At 41.1% G+C, this 23,921-nt stretch overlaps 1 protein-coding gene and 1 non-coding gene across 2 annotated transcripts; both read left to right on the top strand.

Annotated features, from left to right (window-relative positions):
* The first annotated feature begins 311 nt into the window (after window positions 1-311).
* On the top strand, window positions 312-19,051 carry nfe2l1a (nuclear factor, erythroid 2-like 1a). Its single transcript, XM_031317922.2, has 9 exons — window positions 312-407; window positions 2,816-3,508; window positions 4,722-4,913; window positions 14,193-14,366; window positions 15,724-15,792; window positions 15,896-16,042; window positions 16,148-16,319; window positions 16,520-17,209; window positions 17,887-19,051. Exons 2-9 carry the CDS (start codon window positions 3,236-3,238, stop codon window positions 18,876-18,878), a joined length of 2,709 nt encoding a protein of 902 aa, XP_031173782.1. The 5' UTR covers window positions 312-407; window positions 2,816-3,235; the 3' UTR covers window positions 18,879-19,051.
* Window positions 10,723-10,795, top strand: trnav-uac. Its single transcript has one exon. It is a non-coding gene; the product is annotated as a tRNA-Val (tRNA).
* Window positions 19,052-23,921: the final 4,870 nt, after the last annotated feature.

Genomic DNA, 23,921 nt, shown 5'->3' with positions numbered 1-23,921 from the left:
GCCCCTTACCCTAACCTTAACCATCACAACTAAATGCCTAACCTTAACCCTTACCCTCACCCTAACCATAACCTAATTCTAACCCTAATCCTAAAACCAAGTCTTAACCCTCAAACAGACCTTTGTGCAGACCCCACAAGTATACTGTATTCCCCGGGTTTTGGACCCCACGAATATAGTAAAACAAGCACACACACACACACGCACACGCACACGCACACGCACACACACACACACACACACACACACACACACACACACACACAGTTGGTGTTTTGTTTTCCAGGGAGGAGTTGCTAAACGTCATCAGTGGGTGTGGCTTTAAGTAGTCTCACCCTCGCGTGCCCAGAACAGAGACAGAGACAGAAACCGGGACAGTGTGACTCACTGGGCAACGCTCTGAGCTGGTAAGACACATAGATATGATATTCTTATAGTATTCTTAACAAATGTAAGCGGTATGAAGTATTGACCACGCTGTGTTAAATGTTGTTCAGCAGCAGCTGATGTCGTTGTGAAATCGCGTGTGGAATCACTGTAATATCCCTGTAATGTTCCTGTAATAGCCTATCCACGTTTACTGTCAGCAGTGCATCGCAGTGTTTTCTGTGTTGTCAAAACGTTGCGTGATATTTCCGAACTCATAAGTGTTACAGCTATATCAGGTCAGTATCAACACATTGTGCAACCTGTTGCTCCTCCTTCGTATTCACTTCAGGGAACATGATAATGACAATAATACTAGAGCCTAATATTAATGCAAGGCATAGTCGTGTATGACAGTACTTGACAGCTAGTGGTGGAATGTTCAAAAAAAGTATTGATTCAAGTATTGAACAAATCTGTGATACTTGTACATTAATTAAGTACTTCACTTGTCTGTTACTTTAACTCCACTATGTGACAGCTTTTAAATATATTGTACTACTCGCAGAATTTAAAATATTTCAAATTGACTTCCACCAATTACAACAATAAAATGCTACTTACACATAAATCCAATCTATAATAGTAGGCCTACAACACACAGGTTTTTTTTAAGTACATGTTACTACTAATACTTCAGTAGTTTAAGTAACATGAATACTTCATCCATCACTATTAATAACATGCAATAGCAGCCTGTTAAACAACACAGTAGGCTGCACTATTATACAGTAGCCTGTTAGTTTATATACACATGAGTTTTACACTAATAGAATTGAATAGAATTCAACTTTATTGTCAACGAAGATGGGAAATTGTCTTTGTTCATCTGGCAGTTCATTATAACACAACAACAACACTGACAGGAACAACATGCAAGCAGAGAAAAACAACAACAAAAGACAACAATTAAGTTTTTTTAAGAATTGACCAAGCCAATCGCATGTGAAATAATTGACTTATTCTATGTCATACATGTAATGTTACACCAGACCCAAATTTCCTCCAAACCACACAGTGCAAGATTAGATTCATGTAAAAGAGGGTACAGTGACACTACACTGAACTATGAATCAAAACGTTCTGTCTAGTTTTTATATCCCTGGGTCTTAAGGTGGAGCTGACAAGTTACAGTCAGCTGTTCCACTACCACTTCTGTAAACAGGTTACAGGAGGGAGGGAGGGAGGAAGGGAGGGAGGAGACAGGAGAGGGGTTTTCCAGACAAACACTGCCAATTACATCATGTGGCTGCAGTGTTGGGCAGGCAGGTGGTTACCAAGCCCTTTCTAGAAGTAGGTCGAACTTAAGAGAGAGACAGAGAGAGAGAGAGAGAGAGAGAGAGAGAGAGAGAGAGAGAGAGAGAGAGAGGTGATACTGCCCTGTGTTTGTGTGTGTGTTGTGTGTCTGTCTTATCTCTACACATAAACTGTCTGCAGGGGGCTGCACTGACAAGGGAAGATTAGTTTTGATAACTGTAGTGTCGTTATTATCACTAGTACAGTGGTGACAATGCTGTTTTATTGTAGTAGAAGTATAGCAATAACTGTAGTAATTAGGGATGTAACGATACACTCAACTCCAGATTCGATACGATTAACGATTTTAAGTTTGCACACAATTTTCTTTTAACAAAATGAGCTGCAGACAAAAATGACTGAAAAATGCTCCTTTATTTATATAAACTGTGCAAACCAACAGATGTGTCCTCTTATCAAAAGTGCAACTGAGAATGTGTTTTATCTTAAATAACAAAAATGAAATACAAAAATTATAGTTAGATTTAAAAATAAATCCCACATTAAAATAACTAAATGAATAGAAAAGAAATATTTTCAAATACATAACCTAAGAAGACGTAGTGACGTCTGAAGTCAAACCAGTGAAATCAAAAGTAGAGTACGCCCTAGGCCGCTTAAAAATTGCATTGTGATTCATTTTTTATCCCAGCTGGTTGTAATCTTTACACATTTATGTTGATTTTTAACCAATTCATGATGCATTGTTACATCCCTAATAGCTGTTATAGAAATATAATAATATAATAACCTTATTTGTATAGCACTTTTAAAAACAATAGTTTACAAAGTGCTTTGACAGAAGAAACAAAAGGGCATATGAATCAATACACATACACATACACATTTATACATGCATATTGTAATAGTGAAAATAGAAGATGGGGCACCTTAAAGGGACAGTTAAAATGACAAGTGAATAAATAAAATGAAATTAAAAGACGATAAAAAAGATGCAATTAGCACAATAATAGTTTATCGCAGCCCTAAAACATGAAGTACATCACAAATGATATTTGCTATAACTTGTGTAATATTTGGCCTGTGTAGTCAGTCACTCTGCTCTGAAGCAAGTTGCTCTCGTCCTTCACAGGAAGAAACATTTGGGAAGTGTCCATGAAGACCAACAGGTTTTGGATGAACCTCGGAACGTATCAATCTTTGTTTTTGAAGAGTTCCTCCTTCTAAACTTGGGCACTGAGCAGCTCAAACAGAGCAGTTTTGTGGAATCGTGTAGTGTCTTGTTCTACATTATAAAGTCCCTACCAGAGCAATTTTTCATCATAGTTTAAGGGGGGAAAAAATAAAGTACATTATTTTTAATGTTTTAGTGGTTGGACCTAGAGGGTTTTTTGGAGCTCCTCTCCTTCCTCACGGAGGTCAGCAGTTACTTACAGAACTTACAGGGACTTAACACTTTGCCTGAGGACACAAAGACAGAAGAGACACTCATTGTGGTGGGGACTGAGCTAAGCTCTGGACCCTTTGCACGTCCTCTGACGTACCAAAGACCATGCTGTACCTAAAGAAATACTTCACGGAGGGCCTTATCCAGATGGCCATCCTACTCAGCCTGGTTGGAGTGTGGGTTGACGTGGGACTGGAGCCCTACATGACACAGGAGATGATCCTGGGTCCCACCTCGGCGCTGACCCAGACGCAGTTCCACAACCTCCGCAACCGCCTGGAGGACGGCCAAGACCTGCACCCCAAGAGTGTGGACCTGGACAGGTTCTTCACTGCACGAAGGCTGCTGGGCTGGGTCCGCTCTCTTGACAGACTACAGGTTGGAAAACATGTCTATTTCCAACCTTTATAGGGTTGGCCAATGGTTTTCCCAAATCGGTTCCATTCCGATTCACATGGTCCCGATACAATTATATTACATTACATTACATGTCATTTAGCTGACGCTTTTCGACTTACAATCGCTATATAAGTTTAAGAAATTACATTTCTGATTCAATATCAATTAGGTTAGGGAAATTTCAGTTATGATACCAATTTTGCTTGGATATAAAAGAGATTCTTATAATAATCTGTAATTTGTACAAGTGAGAAGCAATATATATATATATATATATATATATATATATATATACATATTTATAGTGCACCAGGTTAATGTTTATATTAAGAATTGAACGCCAAGAAGTGTGTTTAAAGTACTTTTTACTTAACAGGACTAACATGATATTAACATATTACATATATATAAAATGATCGATTTTGGGATTTTATTAATCAATATCAGATCACTCAAACAAAGATTGATTTTAATTGGAGAATTGATTATTTTAACCCAGCCCTATGTGTATATATGGCACCAGAGAGGTTACATTAGAATTGTATGGTATTAAAGGGTAATTTCAGTTTTTTTCAACCTGGATCTTATTTTCCTATGTTTTTGTGTGTAAGTGACTGATGGGAACAACAATCGTTGAAACTGGTCCAGTATTAAGCGAGAAAGCAGTGACCAGCAGCCGCAGACCGGGCTTCAATGTAACCCTATGGGGCAAATGTGCATCATCAAATCTGGTCCATTCAAAGTGCTGTTTTTGCCACTTTTTTTTAGCAAACTCAATTTCACGAATGTTTTTATGTTTAAAAAAGGATCTTACTCTTTAACAGAAAGGTCGACTTCCATAGAAATCCTTTCAATAATGTTGTCAGACACTTACAATAATAATCTGAGCCTGTCAGTGGCAAAACAAGCACTTTTGTGAACGTAAATGGAAGGTGCACAATTGCCCTACTTACATTGTAGCTTGTTTCACCGCTGCCGACTGCAGCGATCTCGCTTAATACAGGACCAATTTCAGAGATTGTTGTTCCCATCAGTCACTTAGACACAAAAACATAGGAAAATAGGGTCCAGGTTGAAAAGAAAAAAGTTACCCTTCAGGGGTAATCACATTTTAGCTGTTTCCCTTTTGCTACCTACAGTTTTTATTTACCAGAGGCTCTTACAAATCCCCCCTTCATACCTTTCTCCACAGGTTCCTCATGCACAACTGGAAACATGGCTGGCCCAGCGGGAGCCAGATCCTCTCCCCATGGCATGTCCAGACCAGTCCTCCCCACTGGAGAGAGCACCTGCTGGGGTAGAAAGAGACCGAACTGCCCCGCCTGTGGAATCCAGAGCTGCACTTGGTACCATGCAGGAACAAAAAGAGGATGATGATAAAGAGGTACAGCTGTTTCATTCACACTCTTTAAGAACATTTAGGATTTGTGTTTTAGCTTGATCTTGAGTATCTACCTGATACTGATGAGTACCTGATAAGACTACCTGCCATATTTAATAATATTTCATTAATGTAGGAACCTTTCAATTAGATATATACATTTTGAAGCGTATTTTCTGACACACCAAGCTCTTGTCTCGTGTGTTGAGTTGTCACATACCCAACAGCCTGCAATGGGTTCTAAAATGCTAATATGTTTATTCTAACGAGAATGAATATATTTCTACGCAGAAAGGGTTCTGTTATTATGTTACTAGGTAAGCGTAGTCTTCATAGTTCAGTTCAGGTTGTTCAGGGTTGACAGAGTTATCTTCAATTAATATCACCAATCTCTGTTGATCTATGACCCTGTGGAATCTACAGCCAAAAAACCTTGTTTGTACACAGTTTGACGGGTTTGACAAGTGCTGTGAGAGCTTAAAGGCAAAAGTTGTAGTGTTATAGCTCATGTAAAGTGTTTCCAGCAGTGAGTCCAAGGGGTGTGCTTGAAACATGTTTATTTATATTTTTACATATCTCACGTGCAGTCAGACTAGTGACAAACTCACAAAGTCTGTTAGAAACTACTGACTCACCCCAAAAATCCACAGAAGTAGAAATATAAAGATATTTATTTATATATTAGTGATGTGGATAAGAGTGCTGTTTTTGTTTTGGCTCTCACCAAAACTGAGTGTAATGTCATGTGAGATAATGAGTCAGTGCTAGATGAGTCACCAGGAAACCTCAGCCTACCACAGATGACCTCACGAGGAAAATGAAGTAAAACAATCAGTACAGTTGTAATACAGTACTGCTGGAGAGAATACACCTTTTAAATAAACACAGTAACCTGGTTACTGATGGTTGTATTTGCAGTAAGAATACATAATGTATTATTATACAGTTCAAACAGTTTGAAATAAGTGAAGAACGGAAGAACTGGAAAGCTTCTTGGAACTAGTGTTATTTACGGTGGCCGACAGGGGCAAACGCACTGCAACTAAAAAAACACAATTTAAGAAATTAAGAAAACATCTTCTTTAATACATGCGCAGCATTTAGCAAACACGCTGCATAAAAGCGCTGCAAATACCGAAACGATGGAAAATGAAAAGCACAAAAACCCCGAAAACAAATGCAACAGAAAAACACTGCATCCAGTTTACACAACGGAAGTTCTCCAGACCTCTAGGGGGAGCGCTAAGCGGAACAGCTTGATATTCGACCCCACGGAGAGAGAGAGAGAGAGAGAGAGAGAGAGAGAGAGAGAGAGAGAGAGAGAGAGGTTTGTTTTTGAAACGGGAAGAAAAGTGGAGTAAAGAGGCGACATAAAAAGGCGCATATTCATTTTTACGTTTGGCCCTAGTCTTTTACAGTATTATAAAAGAGCAACAGGTTTACGTAGCTACCGTGTTAGAGACTGACTTCTACAAGAGCTTGCCAGCTAACACTAGTTAGCCCACATATGTTACTGAAAAATAGAACACTTTTTAGAAATCTAATTAAAAAAAATTGAAAAACAAATGATCCACTCTCTCTGACATAACAGATGTGTCCTCTTTGCAAAAGTGCAACTGTGTGTTTTATCTTAAATAACAAAAATGAAATACAAAAATTATAGCTAGATTTAAAAACAAATCCCACATTAAAATAACTAAATGAATAGAAAATAAATATTTTCAAATACATAACCTAAGAAGACGTAGTGACGTCTGAAGTCAAACAAGTGAAATCAAAAGTAGAGTACGCCCTAGGCCGCTTAAAAATTGCATTGTGATTCATTTTTTATCTCAGCTGGTTGTAATCTTTACACATTTAAGTAAATCTTTAACCGATTCATGATGCATTGTTACATCCCTAATAGCTGTTATAAAATATAATAATATAATAACCTTATTTGTATAGCAATTTTAAAAACAATAGTTTACAAAGTGCTTTGACAGAAGAAACAAAAGGGCATATGAATCAATACACATACACATACACATTTATACATGCATATTGTAATAGTGAAAATAGAAGATGGGGCACCTTAAAGGGACAGTTAAAACAACAAGTGAATAAATAAAATGAAATGAGAACAAAACAGCCAAAAGAGAGTAAATATTGGACTTATATTGGGGAAGTGGACAGAAACACAACTCTAATGCTAATGTTGTTACAGGTCTGCTCAATGTATACGGAGGCAACTCTTTGCTAACACGTTCGCCACAACTACTTTAAAAGAGTAACATGTCACTGTTGTTTTTTGAGCTTTTTCTGCAGCCAAGAAGAAATAATCTCTACCGCTTTAAAGGCACATGAAGTATTCGTTCATGTCAGGTGTACTGTGCTAAGGTTTGTCTATGTTTTAGATACATACAAGATACATTATTCATCAGTGAGCTGTAAGGGGGTTGTTTTCCAACTGCTTCCAGTTGTCATGCTAAACTAGACTGATCACATTGTGGCACCAGCTTTGTATATAACACACAGACATAAGAGTGGCATCACTCATCTCATCTCACTCTCAAAAAAGAAAGTGAATATATGTATTTTCTAAAATGTTGAAGTCAGATAACATAGGTAAGGGGAATCTACTGATGATCATCTGATCTGGGTGGCAGCACCGACTTCATGTTTTGGCCTGCATAGATTTACGCCGTTAGCTCCATTTTTTAATGGCAACGCGTCAGACATGCCTGGTCAAGCATGTGGCCCATAAGACAGACTTCAGCACATACAGTACATTACCTGGCTGTCAGATCTGTCACCTGAGACACAGACATGCACAGAGGGATGTCTAAAGTAGTTGAAGATGTTTACAGAGTTGAACAGAAATCTTTTCTAATGACTGAAGCAGGATTAATACTTTATTATGATTCTCAGAAGACAGTGAAAGCAGAGTGGAGAGCAATGTGGAAAAAAATGGCACTGGTGTCATTTTCATTACATTTGATCCTTTATCAGGAGGGAGGTCACCATGATTCATCATCATTATAACCAAATAAACAAGATCCATCACTTTATGTAGGATCACACAAACTACACTGTGACGCAACAAAACTCCCCAGAGACTCCGTAAAACACACTGAGACACATTGCAGAGGCCAACAAACTGTACAATATATAAATAGCCCACAGATTGACCATGTCTGGACATGCACACACACACACACACACACACACACACACACACACACACACACACACACACACACACACACACACGCACACACACACACACACACACACACACACACACACACACACACACACACACACAGAGGACATTACAAACTGGATATAACACATTTGAGATCTAAATACATTTCAGACTTTTACCTTCTCTTTGTCAAACTGAAAGTGAACACAACAGTGTTTTTGAACTCTACTCATGTATTAAATGACACTCGTACACAGAAACACACACGCAAAAACACAACACTTTAGCTTGTGACCAACTGGCTTGTTTTGAAACCTGATCGCTGGCCCGCTGCGTCCTGACACACTTTCTCATCCATCAGTTTTGCAATACCTCCTGTTTACTGCATCAACACACAAACACACACACACACACACACACACACACACACACACACACATGCACGCACGCACACACACACCCCCGAAGACCCAGAGGCATGCATGTAAACAAATGTACAGAAATGCATGACGTGCTAACTTGTTGCTACCTTGTCCTTCTTTATTAGCAGTGTTGTGGGCCTTGATTAAAGGACATAATGAGAGTGGACAGTGTTTAGTGATGCGCCTGTGCATATTTCAAGTTGTGATATTATGTAAAAGCTATGTCTAGTAATATGTAGTCTCGCTTTGCCAGCCCTATCTCCACAGCGCTGGAGTATGGTTTGGCTACTGCCTATCTTTTCTGGGATAGGGTCAAACGCTGTGGCTTGTTTGTACCGTCATGGGTGGCGCTAAGCCCCGCTAGAGGAGAACAAACATCAAAACTGTATACATTCTATATTCACTTATATTCTGCTCCATGTGAGTTGGCTGACTGAACTTTATTCTTTGCATTTTGGAAAACCGTGTCATAATATGCCATCAGTATGCCATAGTGTAGAGGTTATCATGTCTACTTAACACGCAGAAGCTCCTGGGCTTGACACCCAGTGGAACCAGTCCTGCATGTCTGCTGGTTACAGAGCCTATCTCAGTGGTAATCCTTTAGGGTAGCTGTTTAGCAGCCAAATTCTTTCGTAATTACGTCACTTCATAACGTTCCTATGGCAACAGGGGAAAATGGCTGCTCTTGTGTGAAGTAAACGCAACATTTTTCAACTTTCTGCTAAGATATATGTGACTTTTTTGCAACAAAAATGCGGGGATTATGAAATCATGCAAGCCCCGCATATTTTGTGCGGAAATCAGCAATTTATGCGGCGAAAGTGCGGCGTATATGAAAAAATGCGGCCCCCGCATAAATATGCGGACTTTGGCTGATTATGCATTGAATTATGCGATCGCATAATCGCATTTTTCTGGAGGGACTGTCTAGAGAGGAAGTCAGTATTGTCAATACCCCGCTGTGCTCATGCGAAGCTTACTCATGTAGAGTGATAAGGTCAAGGCCTATACTCCAAATAATAAAACTATATATATTCTACATTTACATATAATCTATTTCATGTGAGTTGGCTGACTGAACTTTTTTCTTTGCATCTTTGAAAACCGTGTCATAATAAGCCCTTTATATGATTCCATAGTGTAGAGGCTATCACATCTGCTTTATACGCAGAAGGTCCTGGGTTTGAAACCCAGTGAAACCAGTCCTTTACATCTGCTGGTTGCAGAGCCTATCCTGGTGCTAATCATTTGGGGTACTTATTTAGCAGCTAAATTTGCTGTCCTTTGTGACGTTTGCCCTACCTTGTGTTCCTGTCCGTTGCTGTTTCCTTACCAGGACGCTCAGGATGCTGTATGCTCTAGATGGTGCAGTATTTGAGGGGATACCTGGTCAGGTGTTTGAGGTGAAACAGTCTCTGCCTTGTCTTTCAATATGCAGCACCCAGGTCAGACCCTTGGTGATGTGGACACCAAGATACTTGAAGCTTGTGTTTAATCTGAGGTCATTGAGCCCCACCTCCAGCACATAAACCACCTGTAGGCTGTCAGACCCTCTCTGACCTTGGCACTGCATACTTAATATTAAGAGGGGCATATTTCCTTCTGGAAATATATTATTACTGCTTGAGTCTTGCTGACATTTATGAGTAGTTTGTTGTCCTCACAGCAATGTGTGAGGTCCTCTACTTCTTTCAGGTAGACTTTTCATTGTTGTCCACAGCCTAACACAGCTGTGTCGTAAGCAAAGTTGAGGATGATGTTGGGGTCCAAAGTGGCTACACAGTCGTGTGTGTACAGCGAGTATGGCAGGGGACTTAAAACACAGCCCTGCGGTACTCCGGTGTTAAGGTTGAGGGTGGAAGAAGTGTTTTCGCCCACCCTTACCACTTGGAGTCTGCCTGTCAGGAAGTCAATGATCAACATGCACAGTGAGTGTTGAATCTTAGGACATTGAGCCCCACCTTCAGTGCATAATCCACCGGTAGGCTCTGTGTCTACCCTCCTCTAGAGACGAAGTCAGTATCGTCAATACCCCTTAGCTTGGCGCTTACTCGTTTGGAGTGAGGAGGTCAAGGCCTAGACGCCAAAAATCAAAACTGTATATATTCTATATTCACACATAATCGGTTTCATGTGAGTTGGCTGACTGAACTTTGTTCTTTGCATTTTTAAAAACCGTGTCATAAGAAGCCATAAATATGGTTCTATAGTGTAGAGGTTATCACGTCTGCTTTACACGCAGAAGGTCCTGGGCTTGAAACCCAGTGGAACCAGTCCTTTAGATCTGCTGGTTGCAGAGCTAATCCTAGGAGGTAATTATTTAGCAGCCAAATTTGCTGTCCTTTGTGACGTTTGCCCTACCTTGTGTTCCTCTCTGGTGCTGTTTCCTTACCAGGACGCTCAGGATGCTGAAGATGATGCTATAGATGGTGCAGGAGTAGAAATTCCTCAGTATTTGAGGGGATAGCCGGAATTTCCTCAGGTGTTTGAGGTGAAACAGTCTCTGCCTTGTCTTTCTTGCCACTGGGTCAATATGCAGCGCCCACGTCAGATCCTTGGTCCTTGTCCAGAATGCGGCTGCTAGATTGTTGACTGGTACCAGAAGGAGGGATTATATCTCCCCGATATTGGCTTCTCTTCACTGGTTACCGGTCAAATATAGAAACGATTTCAAGGCCTATACTCCAAATAATAAAACTATATATATTCTACATTCACATATAATCTGTTTCATGTGAGTCGGCTGACTGAACTTTTTTCTTTGCATTTTTGAAAACCATGTCATAATAAGTCATCAATATGGTTCCATAGTGTATAGGTTATCATGTCAGCTTTACACGCAGAAGGTCCTGGGCTCAAAACCCAGTGGAACCAGTCCTTTACATCTGCTGATTGCCAAGCCTATCTCAGTGCTAATCCTTTGGGGTAGTTAATTAGCAGCCAAATTTACTTTCCTTTGCCAACGGACCAGCACTTCTGGTCAAGTATGCCTTAAAGCTGCAGTTTGGAACTTTAATTAAAGGTAGTTTATTTGCATATATGCTGAAACTGCCACTATATCCTGACAGTAGCACATTAGACTCTGCCTCCTCCTAGTGCAATGGCATTTAGAAGTTTCCACCACACTCGAAGATAAACAACCAATCAGAGCCGAGGAGTCTCTAATGCAGTGTCAATGACTGCTCGTGAACTGCGGTCAAGTTTAAACTAGGCAGCGCTGATCAAATATGAATCAAGATTCTGTTACTGCATTACCAACTTTTTGTCTCAAATGTTTTCAGAAAAAATATCTCAGTGTACTGTTTAATGAGAAAGTTCTGACGCATGACCCAGCTGCCATGTTAAAAACAGGCAACAATCAGCGCTGCTTAGATTAGCATCGGAGTTCACGAGCAGTCATTGACACTGGGTTAGAGACTCCTCAGCTCTGATTGATTGTTTTCCTTATGCCATTACGAGCACCAGGAGGTGGCAGAGGAATGTGATTATTTTTTACAGATGATCTGATTAACGTGATACTGCCAGGATATACTGACAGGTAACTCAATCTTTAAATTAACTGTAAGAAATGTTGCTGCATAACTAACACCTGAAAGCTATGCTGACACTTGCTGTTCATATAACATTTCAAAAGTTTCACTGTCACCCAGCATCCACTTGTGAGCCTGGGGCAAAACTTATATCAAGGTCGAGCCTGTCTTGGTTTTCATCTAAGAATCGGTGACATCTTTTGAAATGTTACTATGGTTAAGGGCTATTAAATTATCCTTGACTTGCCTGACTTGACTTGTATTGCATGTACGTTTTTCCTGTGGCTCCTTAGCTCCTGGAACTATTCTCAACTGTGCTCACCCCAGCATGATTCAAACTTGGGCTCTCAATTGCACTCATGTAGTGTAGTAAGGGATATTTGCACAGGCCTGACCCATTTAAGTTCAAGGCTACATACTTGTCCTTGCTGGCCAGCTGTTGAGGGTCTCTGGGTTGGTCTGTAAGCCCCCAGCCAGGTCAGGCCAGTGTTAAAGCTATTCCGAGCCTGGCTGTCTGTCTCTGGTTTAAACAGGAGCCTTCACGTTCTGTACATACAGGCTGGCAGTATAGAAGACAGAACTATAGCTTTACACTACTCCAGTGGTTAGCATGGTGATGCCTTCTGAGTCTAAATAAGAATGGAACATGCTTTTACTGTGTTGTAATCTAACATGCCTGGGCGGATGATTATTAAAACCATTTTTCTTTTTCTTTATTTCTCAATTAGATTACCATCTAATTGATATTTATAATTACTATTTGCTGAATTTTATTTTCACTCGCTCAAGAGGGCTTTATCAAGCCACTTGACGAGGGCGGATTCAACCACCTATGCTTTCTCCGTGCGCTTTCCTTAGCTGTCTCCATCACTAGCAGCCATGAGTGTTTCTCTTTTGTTTGTAGCCTGAGGAACACCAAGTTTTGCTGCTGCATCTCGTTGGCTCTTTTTTTGGCAGTTTGTTATAGGCTTTGAGGAGACTATGCATTTTACTGAGAGAAAATTACTTTTTTTTCTCGTCATGATTTCAAGCAGGGTATTGTATATGATTCAGCACCAACCTCAAGGCAAAGTATCATGGAAGTAAAAAAATAGAAATATTGTAGTTTTTCCCAAAACGTCATGTATGAAAAGACTCAAAGTGAACACTGTTAGTTAGGCTACTTGACTGCTATAAGCAAATGTTTTAAACAGCCTTTGTAGAGGAATAGTTTTGGCCTAAGCTTTTTGATCCATATAAGTGGTTGATCACTGTAACCGTGATCACTTTAAGCGGTTTCCACTGTAGCATATGCCAAATACATGTCCAAAATATGCTTTTGACATATTTCTATATGGAGATCCAACATTTTCTTCTTTCTTTAAGTGTAACTTTAAGATCAGGGGTCTAGAAAAAAGTTGAGCAAGTCTTAATCAAGTTAATCAGACTTATTTAAGTCTCAGTCAACTCCAACACCCATGAGGCCTGGCCACTGGCATGTTGTCAAAGCCTCATGGGAGCTGTCTTTGTTGAATACTAATAAAATAATCACATAATCACAAGCTAAGGTCTTAAGACGTATGACTGGTAATTGTTCATTTTTGTTTAGATATGCCAAATTGTAATTAATAAGTGATTATTATTTGGACTATATATTTTTTATTATTATTTCAATTGTTAGTTGTTGGCACTTAACCCTATACTCGTTCATAGCAACAAAAATGACAGTTAGAAAAAAATGTTTCATGATAATAAAGAGGTGTAGTTTACTTTATAGGCTGTGCACCTGTGTTATTACATTATCTGGGTCACATAACTGATATATAAACAATAGATGTATCCTGGAATTCATTCAAATTCTTAATTTGTTTAATAAAAGTAATACATAAATAAATATTTTGAAATTTGACTGAAAGAGACAATTATATTGTTAATCGCAATCATTTTCACCCCATCTCCAGAGGGGAATTGTTACAGCTGTAATCACCACCGGTTTACACACAGAGGTTCCTGGAATTTAAAACCAGTGGAACCAGTGTGTTAGAAAAGCAAGCTGGCCCATCTATAGAGGCTGTACAGTACTCAACATGACGTGCTAAGGCACAGACTGTGGCATAATGACTCTGACTAGATTGTTCTTCCTTTTTGTCTCTGGAACCAGGAAGGAGCAAACCATGTACATCATCCCAGTGGTCCTCTGGAGGAGAGAGGAGAGGAAGAGGAGCAAGAGGAAGAGGAGGAACACCTGGGCAGGTGGACAGAGGGAAGAGGAAGACTAGGGGGTTCCTACAGCCGTGCTAACAACAGAGAGCTAACTCAGAATGAAGTAGACCAGGTATGACGTAGTAAGAATCAGATTTATTGTTATGTCATCATGATAATAAAATGAGTTTCCTTCTTTGAAGATAATAACATTCGGAAAAACACACTGAACACAAATTTGAGTCTCCCCAACAGCATGATGATGGCCTTTTGGGATAACACTTTAGTCCAGATTTAAATATTATACAAAACTACTGGTGGTTGCATTTACATTTGGTACAGTTTTCAATGAGTATCACAGTCATGCAGCCATTGTGGCTACAACCCTGTAGTAGACTAGTAAACTTTAAATCAACAAAGCATCATTAAAGGAATAGTTTGAAATTTTGGGATCTGAAGCGTCAGGTTTTTATATCATTCTGTTCCATTCTGTATCATTAAGCCCAGTTCAGACCAAAGATTTTCGCGATGAGACGAAACCGTTTAAGAACTTCGCAGGGAAAAGTTGCAGCGGTCTGAACCGGCCCTGCGACTCAGCTGGTCGAGTCTCCAGAGGCTGGTTTTAGAACGTAAGAGACGTCACCTGTTTTAACAGCCAATAGAGAAGTCAGCTGGTGAAGTCAGCTATAAACTATAGAAATAAAATAATGCATAATCCATTTTATTTTTATGTTACAAACAGCTGGTCGAAACGGCAGAGTTTTAGACGGAGCCCTAAACGACCGCCCGAAAGCACGGTAACGTTAAATGGTCGCGCGAGATAGAGAGAGACCGGTAGAGAAGGAGCGCCCAGCGGCGTTGAAAAAAAGCCGTGAATCAGAGAAATAAAACGTGTTTTCGCCGAATCATCACTAGAAATGTAACTGTAGCAAGCATATCAATATCCACATTCATATTTAGACGAAACAAATGCTATATCCAGCTACAAAAAAGCCTAAACGTCGGAAGTTAGAACGGAAGTACAACGAAGCATTCTCAAGGAGATGAGACACCGTCTCGTTTCATTGGTGTGAACTGGCAGGTTTTAGAACGCTGCAGACCGACGCGTTGCAATAAGATGCAAGTTTCAACTCGTCTCGTCGCGAATCTTTGGTTGAACTGGGCTTTATAATCAAAACATTTACATTTTGGTTGAAGTATGTTAATTGCTGTTTTCCCATAGGATCCATCTTCTGTAGACTGCAAATGTCTATTTAAAATGTTATGGCAATCCATATAATTGTTGAGATATTTCAGTCGAGCCCAAAGTCTTGGATCTACCGACCGACATGGCCATCCCTTGAGCCATACCGCCAGCATGGCTAATACAAAACACATACTGGGAAAGTCAACCAGCTGGTTATAATTGGCGTTAAGTCAAATGCAACTCAACTTCTTTGCCTTCTTTTCTCTTTAAAGCCATTTTTTTCTTCCTCTCTCTCTATTTTCAGACTTCTTTCTCCCTCCGCGAGTGTTTGAGGCTGTTGGAGGAAAACTTTCCCTTCACAGAAGAACAACAGGTACACACTTGTCTCTTCTCTTTTCTTCTCTTTAGTCCATTCTGTTGTGTCCTTCTGGAGCTTAAACAGTACTCAGCATTATTCTTGCTTTCTTGCCCCTCAGTTACATGATGTTGGTGGTAGAAGGGAAGACCAGGAGCAACAGCCACAAGGCAGGGAGCCCCTGCTGTCCCATATCATCCCCACTGGTAACCCATCCATGGACCTGGAGCTCCACTGGCAGGACCTGTTGGCTATCATGGAGCCTGAGGTAACTGGGAGAATCAAAGTAGATGAATTTACATTTGGCAAAAGATGAATGGATGAGTAAGCCAAGATACAATAAATTTAGATCTTTTTTATCCCTCCTCTCCAGAATACAGACGTTGACATACTGACTTCATTTGACCACACCCAGAATTCAAGAGCAGCTGGGACCCTTCAGTCTGTTGGGTCTGAAGCTCTACACCAAAATTGTAATAACCATGAGAACGGCATAACAGAGGCTGATCGGGAGGAAGTTTTAATGGAGACTCCTCTGCAGCACGGTAATTCAATTCAGAAGTTGACGTTTGTTGTAAGAATTCATGGACAGTATTTAACAACTCCTTAAAAATTGATTGGTCATTAAACAATAACAATCTTGTTTTTCTTATTTCATGAATGTTCCATTAATGACTGCACCAAAGGCTCTGTTGCATCCTACAATTCTTAACATTGTGTAAAAATTCCCCCTCTTTGTCTCTAGGTTTGTTGGGGCCTCCAAGGCAGTCAGAGCTAGAGCCAGCCCTGCTTCCTCTCACCCCCAGTGCAGAGTTGGATGACCACAGTTCTGCCTTAAACCCAAGGGACACTTTGCAAAACTCTAATGAGAATCCCTCGCACAGTCTTCCAGACCACACACATCTGCTTGCAGAAGATCCTTCAGAAAACATGGGACTAAATGCAGAAGATAACTCTAGTACCTTCAACATAAATCTACTAACACAAGGTCTTGGCGATACCCTGGAAGGCAGTCCGTGTTCACAGTATGCTCCCTCCCCTGAAAACCTTCCTAGCTTTGATGTTAACTTTCATTGGCGTGACTTGACACCTTCCAGTTTCACCCCATCTCCAGAGGGGAATGGTATGACTCAAGACCGCCTGACATCTCCCTCCAGTGTCTTTCTGGTTGACGAAGAGGAGGATGGTGATGATGAAGATGGCCTCCTTAGCCCACTTAGTGACCTCTTAGAGGATGCTGCCATCTTGGATGAGATGAGATTGTTGGACCTGGCTCTGGAGGAAGGATTCAGTCCTGAGATGGCAGCCAAGCTGGAAGAAGAGGGCTTCCTTGATCATGAAATATCCCAACAAGAAACCGGCAGAGATGATGACGACTCAGGCTCTAGCATGGCAGTCCCAGAAGATGAGGGTCAACCAAGAAGACCTCAGCAAGGTAATTAAATGGGGAGGCTATAGAGCTCAACAGTGACCGCCCACTTTTTTATAACGGCTCTGGTTCCGCAAGTGGTTCTCCCCATTCAGTATCTCCATTGACGTTTAATTAAATGCTTATATAAAGAGTTTTAAGCCTGGAACCAAGCCAACCAGCTATGAGATGAATCGTGACCATAAGACATTTGATTTGGTGCAAAAGAACATTTTGAAAACATCAAAAAAGGCAACGGTACAAGATTGTGTACAGGACCTATCATAGACTTCAACGGTAGAAGCACGCTTTAGCCGTTCGCGGGTGCAGTAAACATTCCCATGGTAACAACGAGTTCCACCAATCAGAGACGTCGCTGTTACGCTTAGGATTGTGGGTAGTGTAGTATTTCGCCATAGGATCGCAAATTATACATGTTTTTCGTAAAACAAGGTTGATTTCGAATGGACTTCTAGCTTTTACAGGAGCAGAAACTTTCGTTTCACAACCTCGTAGCTCGTGGTCAGTCTGTGGTTTAGACATTATGGCTAATAATCAAAATCCTTATGGAGAAAAAAATAATTATTTTCTTCCGGAACCACACTGTTGAGCTCTATAGACATTGTTCTATACTTACTCAAGTATTTAGACCTACTATAAAACTGTAGAACTTACCTAGACCTTTTATTTTTTCCGCCTCCTAGACATCAAGGATGAGACAGACTCTGACTCTGGTCTTTCTCTGGACTTCAGCCACAGCCCTGCTTCTCCATGTGCTTCTGAGGCCTCCTCTTATTCCTCTTCCTCAACCTCTTCTTCATCTTGTGGGTCGGCTGTGGAAAGTCCCTTCTCTCAAGATGAGGATGAAGAGACAGAGGAAATGTTTGTTGGTTCAGATATGGAAGTGGAGGTGACCATAAAGCAGGAGGATCTGGAAGAGGAGGAGATGGGGGCAGTAGGAGGAGGGTACCCTGAAGATTTTGGGAAACCTTTCCCTCCCAACTATGGGGATCACAAGCTGTTTAATGGCTCCCCTTGGTTGGAGCATATCGGCCACGATCACACTTACAACCAGCCCTTGCCGTCCGCCTCCTCTCCATCTCTGGGCAAGATGCCCACCAAACACACCAAATCCTCCTCGCGCCATGACAACGTCAAGCCGTACCACCGCTCCTCTTCCAGACACATCTCCGAGACCAAAATGTGGAGCCGCGATGAACGCCGTGCCCGAGCCGGGAAGATCCCTTTCTCCAATGAGCTGATTGTTAATCTGCCAGTGGATGAGTTTAATGACCTATTGGCCAATTACCAACTCAGTGAGGAGCAGCTTATACTTGTCAGGGACATACGACGCCGTGGTAAGAACAAAATAGCTGCCCAGAACTGCAGGAAGAGGAAATTGGACGTGCTGCTGGAACTGAAAGACAATGTTTCAGGTTTGAGGCGCTACCGTTCACAGCTGCTCCGAGAGAAACAGGAAGCCCTGAGGAACCTGCAGGAAATGAAGCGCCGACTGGACGCGTTGTACCAGGGTGTCTTTTCCACGCTGCGGGACGAAGAGGGCATGCCGTTGAATGCTATGGAGTACCTGCTTCATTTTGAGTCAAATGGTAGCGTCACGGTAGCTTCACGCCAACAAGGGGCAGCGCTACCACTGAGAAAAAACAGCAAGAAACAGAAGGACAAGAAGAAGTGAGGAGGTGCATGCTGATGCGGTGGTGAATGAAGGAACACAGGAATTATTTATCTGGTGTCAATGGAAGGTGCTGAAAGGTACCACGGAATCCTCACACATCCTTACAGTGGTGTTTTTAATTTAAAGAATTGGTGGATGGCTGGATGGACAGAGGAAATCAAGGCAGGAAAAAAGAGAAGTTCTTTGAAAGAGGAGGTGATTATCATAATGATGTTGATGGTGATAAGAAAACCTTTACTCCAGGATGTGTTGCTATCCATTCTTCTTTATGAACATTTTCTACACTGGAAAAAAACACTTGAGTTCAACAATTGTTAAGCTTCAAACAACTCTGAGGTAAATCTAGGCTACTACATAGTGGAAATAAAATAACAGACGATAGTTGACCTGGGACCAACGCTTTTGGTGCATAGGCTAGTTCAATGCCTATGCACAATCCTGCTGGAAAATACTGAGTTCAACAGGCCAACAGACTGATAGCACGCTGGATCCTGGCCATCAGCTAATCGCAGACACTACAATGACTCTGGGCCACCAAGGAAGGGTTGCTGGTGCACAGGAAGGGAAGTTGTGATCATGCCCCCTTGAGCTGGTAGTGGTGCGGCATCTCACTCAAAGACACTTCAGCAGGCTAAAGACAGGGGGTCATGGGGATCAACCCTGTGTATGTAGAGACTCTAGGTACCATCTCCAGCAGAGGCCTCTCAAATAAATGTAGAGTAAATGTGCGCAGATACGCAGAGCTTCTATTTTTGCCGGACGCCGGAGAGCACGGCAGATAGTGCGGGACAGGAAGTCGAGCACAGAAACAAAATAAAAATCCGGTTAATTTTCAAAGTAAAATACACCATGCTCACGGCGGATCATATTTCCCTGCACTACACCTTGAAAACACAGCACAGAGTTGTTTCCTCTCTACTCCTCTGGATGGAAACAAACTGTTGTTGGTTTTGTGGTTCTATTCTACGTGAATTTGCGAAATATTGTGGGTCCTCGTGACTACAGCTGTCATGGCTGCAGCCGTGCCGCAACAAATCCGGACGTAGTGGGTATTGACGGACGGCGGAGCACGCAGCCGTTCCGCAGCGGAGCCGGTCCGCAGACGTTCCGCATCCAGTGGAAATCCACAGTTAGAGTGACTGAGGTATCAACGACAATTCACAAACAGCAAAACCATTGTGTCTATATAAGCTAAAATTTGGGGATAGGCCTATGGAGCCCCATCCATTTTCAGTCTGTTCTGAATATGATTAATTGACTGTGGATTGACCCATATAGGTTGCCTGTATTATTTTTTTTCTTGTGAATTTTCTGAAAGCACGATAGCAAGGGGTTTCACCTGTGCCTTCAACATACGTTTTTGTTTTTATGTATATTTATCACACCTATGTGACTGTGAAGCTGTGGAAATTGTATTGTCAACTTTAAACAAGATGGTGGGAATCTGTATTCCAAATATAGCTCATAGGCCCAGGTACATGGGTACAACAATACAAGTTGTTAAGCTGTTAATGTTTTAAGATTAAAAGGTCAAAGTCTATGTCAAATGCCCCAAATACTTGCCTGGCATTTTGTTTTTGTTTTTTTACTTTAATTGATACTGTAAAAATGACAGCTTTGGCCTTCAAATACATGTAACTCTGGATTCAAACATTTCTCCAAACTCAAGGCTGATCTGTGAATTGATGTAAGTAAGGATGTCACCCTCTGGTGGTTGTGCACATGGCTGAGAAAGACAGAACTCCAAAGATATTCTGATGAAACTATAAATGGAATTAAACATGGCAGCAGTTTAACCTCTTGATGCTAAGAAGGGTATATTTATACATACATCTACACTGTATTCTAGGTTGTAGTGGAGTCTTCTGTTCAAAAGTAGTAGTGATGAATAAATGATTATCAGCAAAGCAAATTTAGAATTTCCTTGGAATGAGCACAGCCAGGAGAACAAGCTAGCAGTTACTACTGTGTAGTCAGACCTCCAACAAACACATTCAATTTGTAATGATGGATTGTTTTTAGGCAAGAACTTGTTTGAGTAGGTGTTCAGAGTTTTACATAGTGGACACCCCATTTTAGAATCCAACTACTGCAAATGCCTGTATCTAAATGGCAAAGAAATGCAGTCAGATGAAACCAACAAAACCCTGTCTGTCTTTAAATTTTATGAAGACCAATAATAACCTGCATGTCCTGCATGACCCATCAATACCACTGTGCTTGTAGGCATTCAAAGAAGGTTGTTTTCTGTAATATAAAACAAAATGAAAATAAATTGTATTTCTTTGGAGTCAGTTGAGTTCCCTCGGTCTGGTGTCTACACAGTCAGAATAGCAGATATCAGGGCTATGAAAGCCACTCATTTTAATTCAGTATTAATGTTCCTTTACAGTAAAAATTAAGACATAAGCTGCAGGCCAGTTCAGTGGCTTTGTTTATCTGAAATATGTTACTGCAACAGGGGCGGAGCGAGGGTGTGACTTCTGGGGCTCGAGCCCCGAATGTTTTATCAAAAGCCTTGAATCTTTTAGGGTTTTAAAATAACTTCAACTTTGTTCATTTCCCCTCAGTCTCTCTGACTGAACCGGCAAATCAATGGAGCAAAAGTTCTGTTACATCGGCCATATCAACATTCATCCTGGGAACTCTACTGAAAATAGGTTTCAAGATAAGTAATGCTGTTCACGCCAAATCCCTTACCTATGTTATGTAACTTCAAAAATGGTAACATCAGACAATGTTTGCCTCGTCTTAGGTGGCAGAAGTGAAAATAACTATCATGTTTTCCCCAAATGATGTAAAGATTTTAGGCATTCTATTATCAAATGGCTTGAAAAATAGTGCAAATAGATGCCGTAAATGGAGCATGACCCCGGCCCCCTCCTAAGTTTGGGCTGAGCCCCGAATGTTTACAAGGTCTGGCTCCGCCCCTGCATTGCAGCTGAGAAACTGACGCTGTATTTGTCTGAGTTTTGAAGACAGTGCATACAGGAACTTTCCACCTTGTAAAGTTGGGAAATATTGTGTGGCAATGTTTTGTGATCAGGTGCTCACCAGTAAACATACTAGTACATACAAGGTAACACATGACCTGGACCTAATATTATCATTATAATATTAGGTCAGAATTGGTGTTGTGCTGTACTACCTTGGATGTTAAAGAAACATTTTTATAAAATATCTAAAGTGTTGGCAGTGTGCAAAGGCAGAAAAAAAAGATTGTTGACTGGAGTTGAGAGTACATTACCTTGCACGGCAGCTAGATTCCCACACCATCATGAGATCATGCAAGAATCTATTCAATTCAATTCAATTCATTTATAGTATTAAATCATAACAAGAGTTATCTCAGGACCCTTTACAGATAGAGTAGGTCTAGACCACACTCTATACTTTACAGAGACCCAACAATTTCAGTAATTCCTCCAAGAGCAAGCATTTAGTGCGACAGTGGCGAGGAAAAACTCCTTTTAGGGAGAAACCTCGGACAGACCCAGACTCTTGGTAGGAGGTGTCTGACGGTGCCGGTTGGGGGTGTGATGAACAGTGGCAATAATAGTCATAATAAAGAGAGAACTATGACTAGAAATAGTAGTTGTAGTTATTGGCATAGCAGGGCACTGCAGGGCATTACAGGGCGTAGCAGGACGTAACAGGACGTAGCAGGGCATAGCAGGGCACTGAAGAGCGTAGCAGGGTGTAACAGGGCATAGCAGGGCGCGGAACAGGACCACCGGGACAGCTGCAACCATGATTTAGGTGCCACCCTAAGCCAAGGAAACATGCTGGGTGAAAAAAAAACATAAAGACTCTGGGGAATAAACACCCCAGAGCTAAGTTAGTAACAAGCATTTCTGGGACATGGATGCACACAGATGGAAAGAGAGAGGAGAGAGGAGCTCAGTGTGTCAAAGGAAGTCCCCCGGCAGTCTAAAACTATAACAGCATAATTAAGGGAGACAGGTTAAGGAGAGGAGCCTTGTCGGGCTAGAACTCTCCCCTGCCGGATCGGGCTGTACTGGCCTGCCTCCCTCTACTTTGATTATATCATTGTTTATATGGTAGATTAATCTGATGACTATGAAGAGAAGCAGAGAAGAGAAGGGGTGCTGCGTCACACACCCTCCCCTGCCGGTTTGGCTGTACACTGCAACTCCTCAATCCCTAACTATAAGCTTTATCAAAGAGGAGAGTTTTAACTTTACTCTTAAATGTGGTGACGGTATCTGCCTCCCGGACCAGACTGGGAGCTGGTTCCACAGGAGAGGAGCCTGGTAGCTGAAGGCTCGCTCCCATTCTACTTTTAGAGACTGTAGGAACCACAAGTAACTCTGCATTCTGGGAGCGCAGTGCTCTAGTGGGACAATAAGGTACTATGAGCTCTTCAAGATATGATGGTGCTTGACCATTTAGAGCTTTGTAGGTCAGGAGAAGGATTTTAAATTCAATCCTGAATTTTACAGGAAGCCAATGCAGAGAAGCTAATACAGTAGAAATATGATCTCTTTTCTTAGTTCTTGTCAGAACACGCGCTGCAGCATTCTGGATCAGCTGGAGAGTCTTCAGGGACTTATTTGGGCAACCTGATAGTAAGGAAATACAATAGTCCAGCCTGGAAGAAACAAATGCATGGACTAGTTTTTCAGCATTGTTTTGAGACAGGATGTGTCTGAACCCATACTAAAGTTGACTAAAAAGAGGAATAAAAAAAAAAATCATTTTTTGGAAAACATGAGGAAAAATTCAACCTTTAAGGACACCAATTTTCTTTGTGAATTAATAATGTATCGTAAATAAAGAAATGTTCTTCCTTAAAATACAGGGGGTATAAGTAAGTACACCCCTATGTTAAATTCCCATAGAGGCAGGCAGATTTTTATTTTTAAAGGCCAGTTATTTCATGGATCCAGGATACTATGCATCCTGATAAAATTCCCTTGGTCTTTGGAATTAAAATATCATCCATCAACCACATCATCACATACCCTTCACCATACATAGAGACTGGCATGGTTTTATTTCAGTTAGCCTAATAGCTGGTTT

This window comes from Sander lucioperca, chromosome 2 (genome assembly GCF_008315115.2).
Source record: "Sander lucioperca isolate FBNREF2018 chromosome 2, SLUC_FBN_1.2, whole genome shotgun sequence".
Taxonomy (NCBI): domain Eukaryota; kingdom Metazoa; phylum Chordata; class Actinopteri; order Perciformes; family Percidae; genus Sander; species Sander lucioperca.
Note: the sequence above shows the minus strand (reverse complement) of the source record. Positions and strands in the feature narration are given on the sequence as shown.

Coding starts and splice junctions, on each gene's coding strand:
- nfe2l1a (XM_031317922.2), top strand. CDS start 3,236: ATGCTGTACCTAAAGAAATACTTCACGGAGGGCCTTATCCAGATGGCC. Junction 4,914..14,192: donor AAGAGGATGATGATAAAGAG/GTACAGCTGTTT, acceptor CTCTGGAACCAG/GAAGGAGCAAACCATGTACA. Junction 15,793..15,895: donor CCTTCACAGAAGAACAACAG/GTACACACTTGT, acceptor CTTGCCCCTCAG/TTACATGATGTTGGTGGTAG.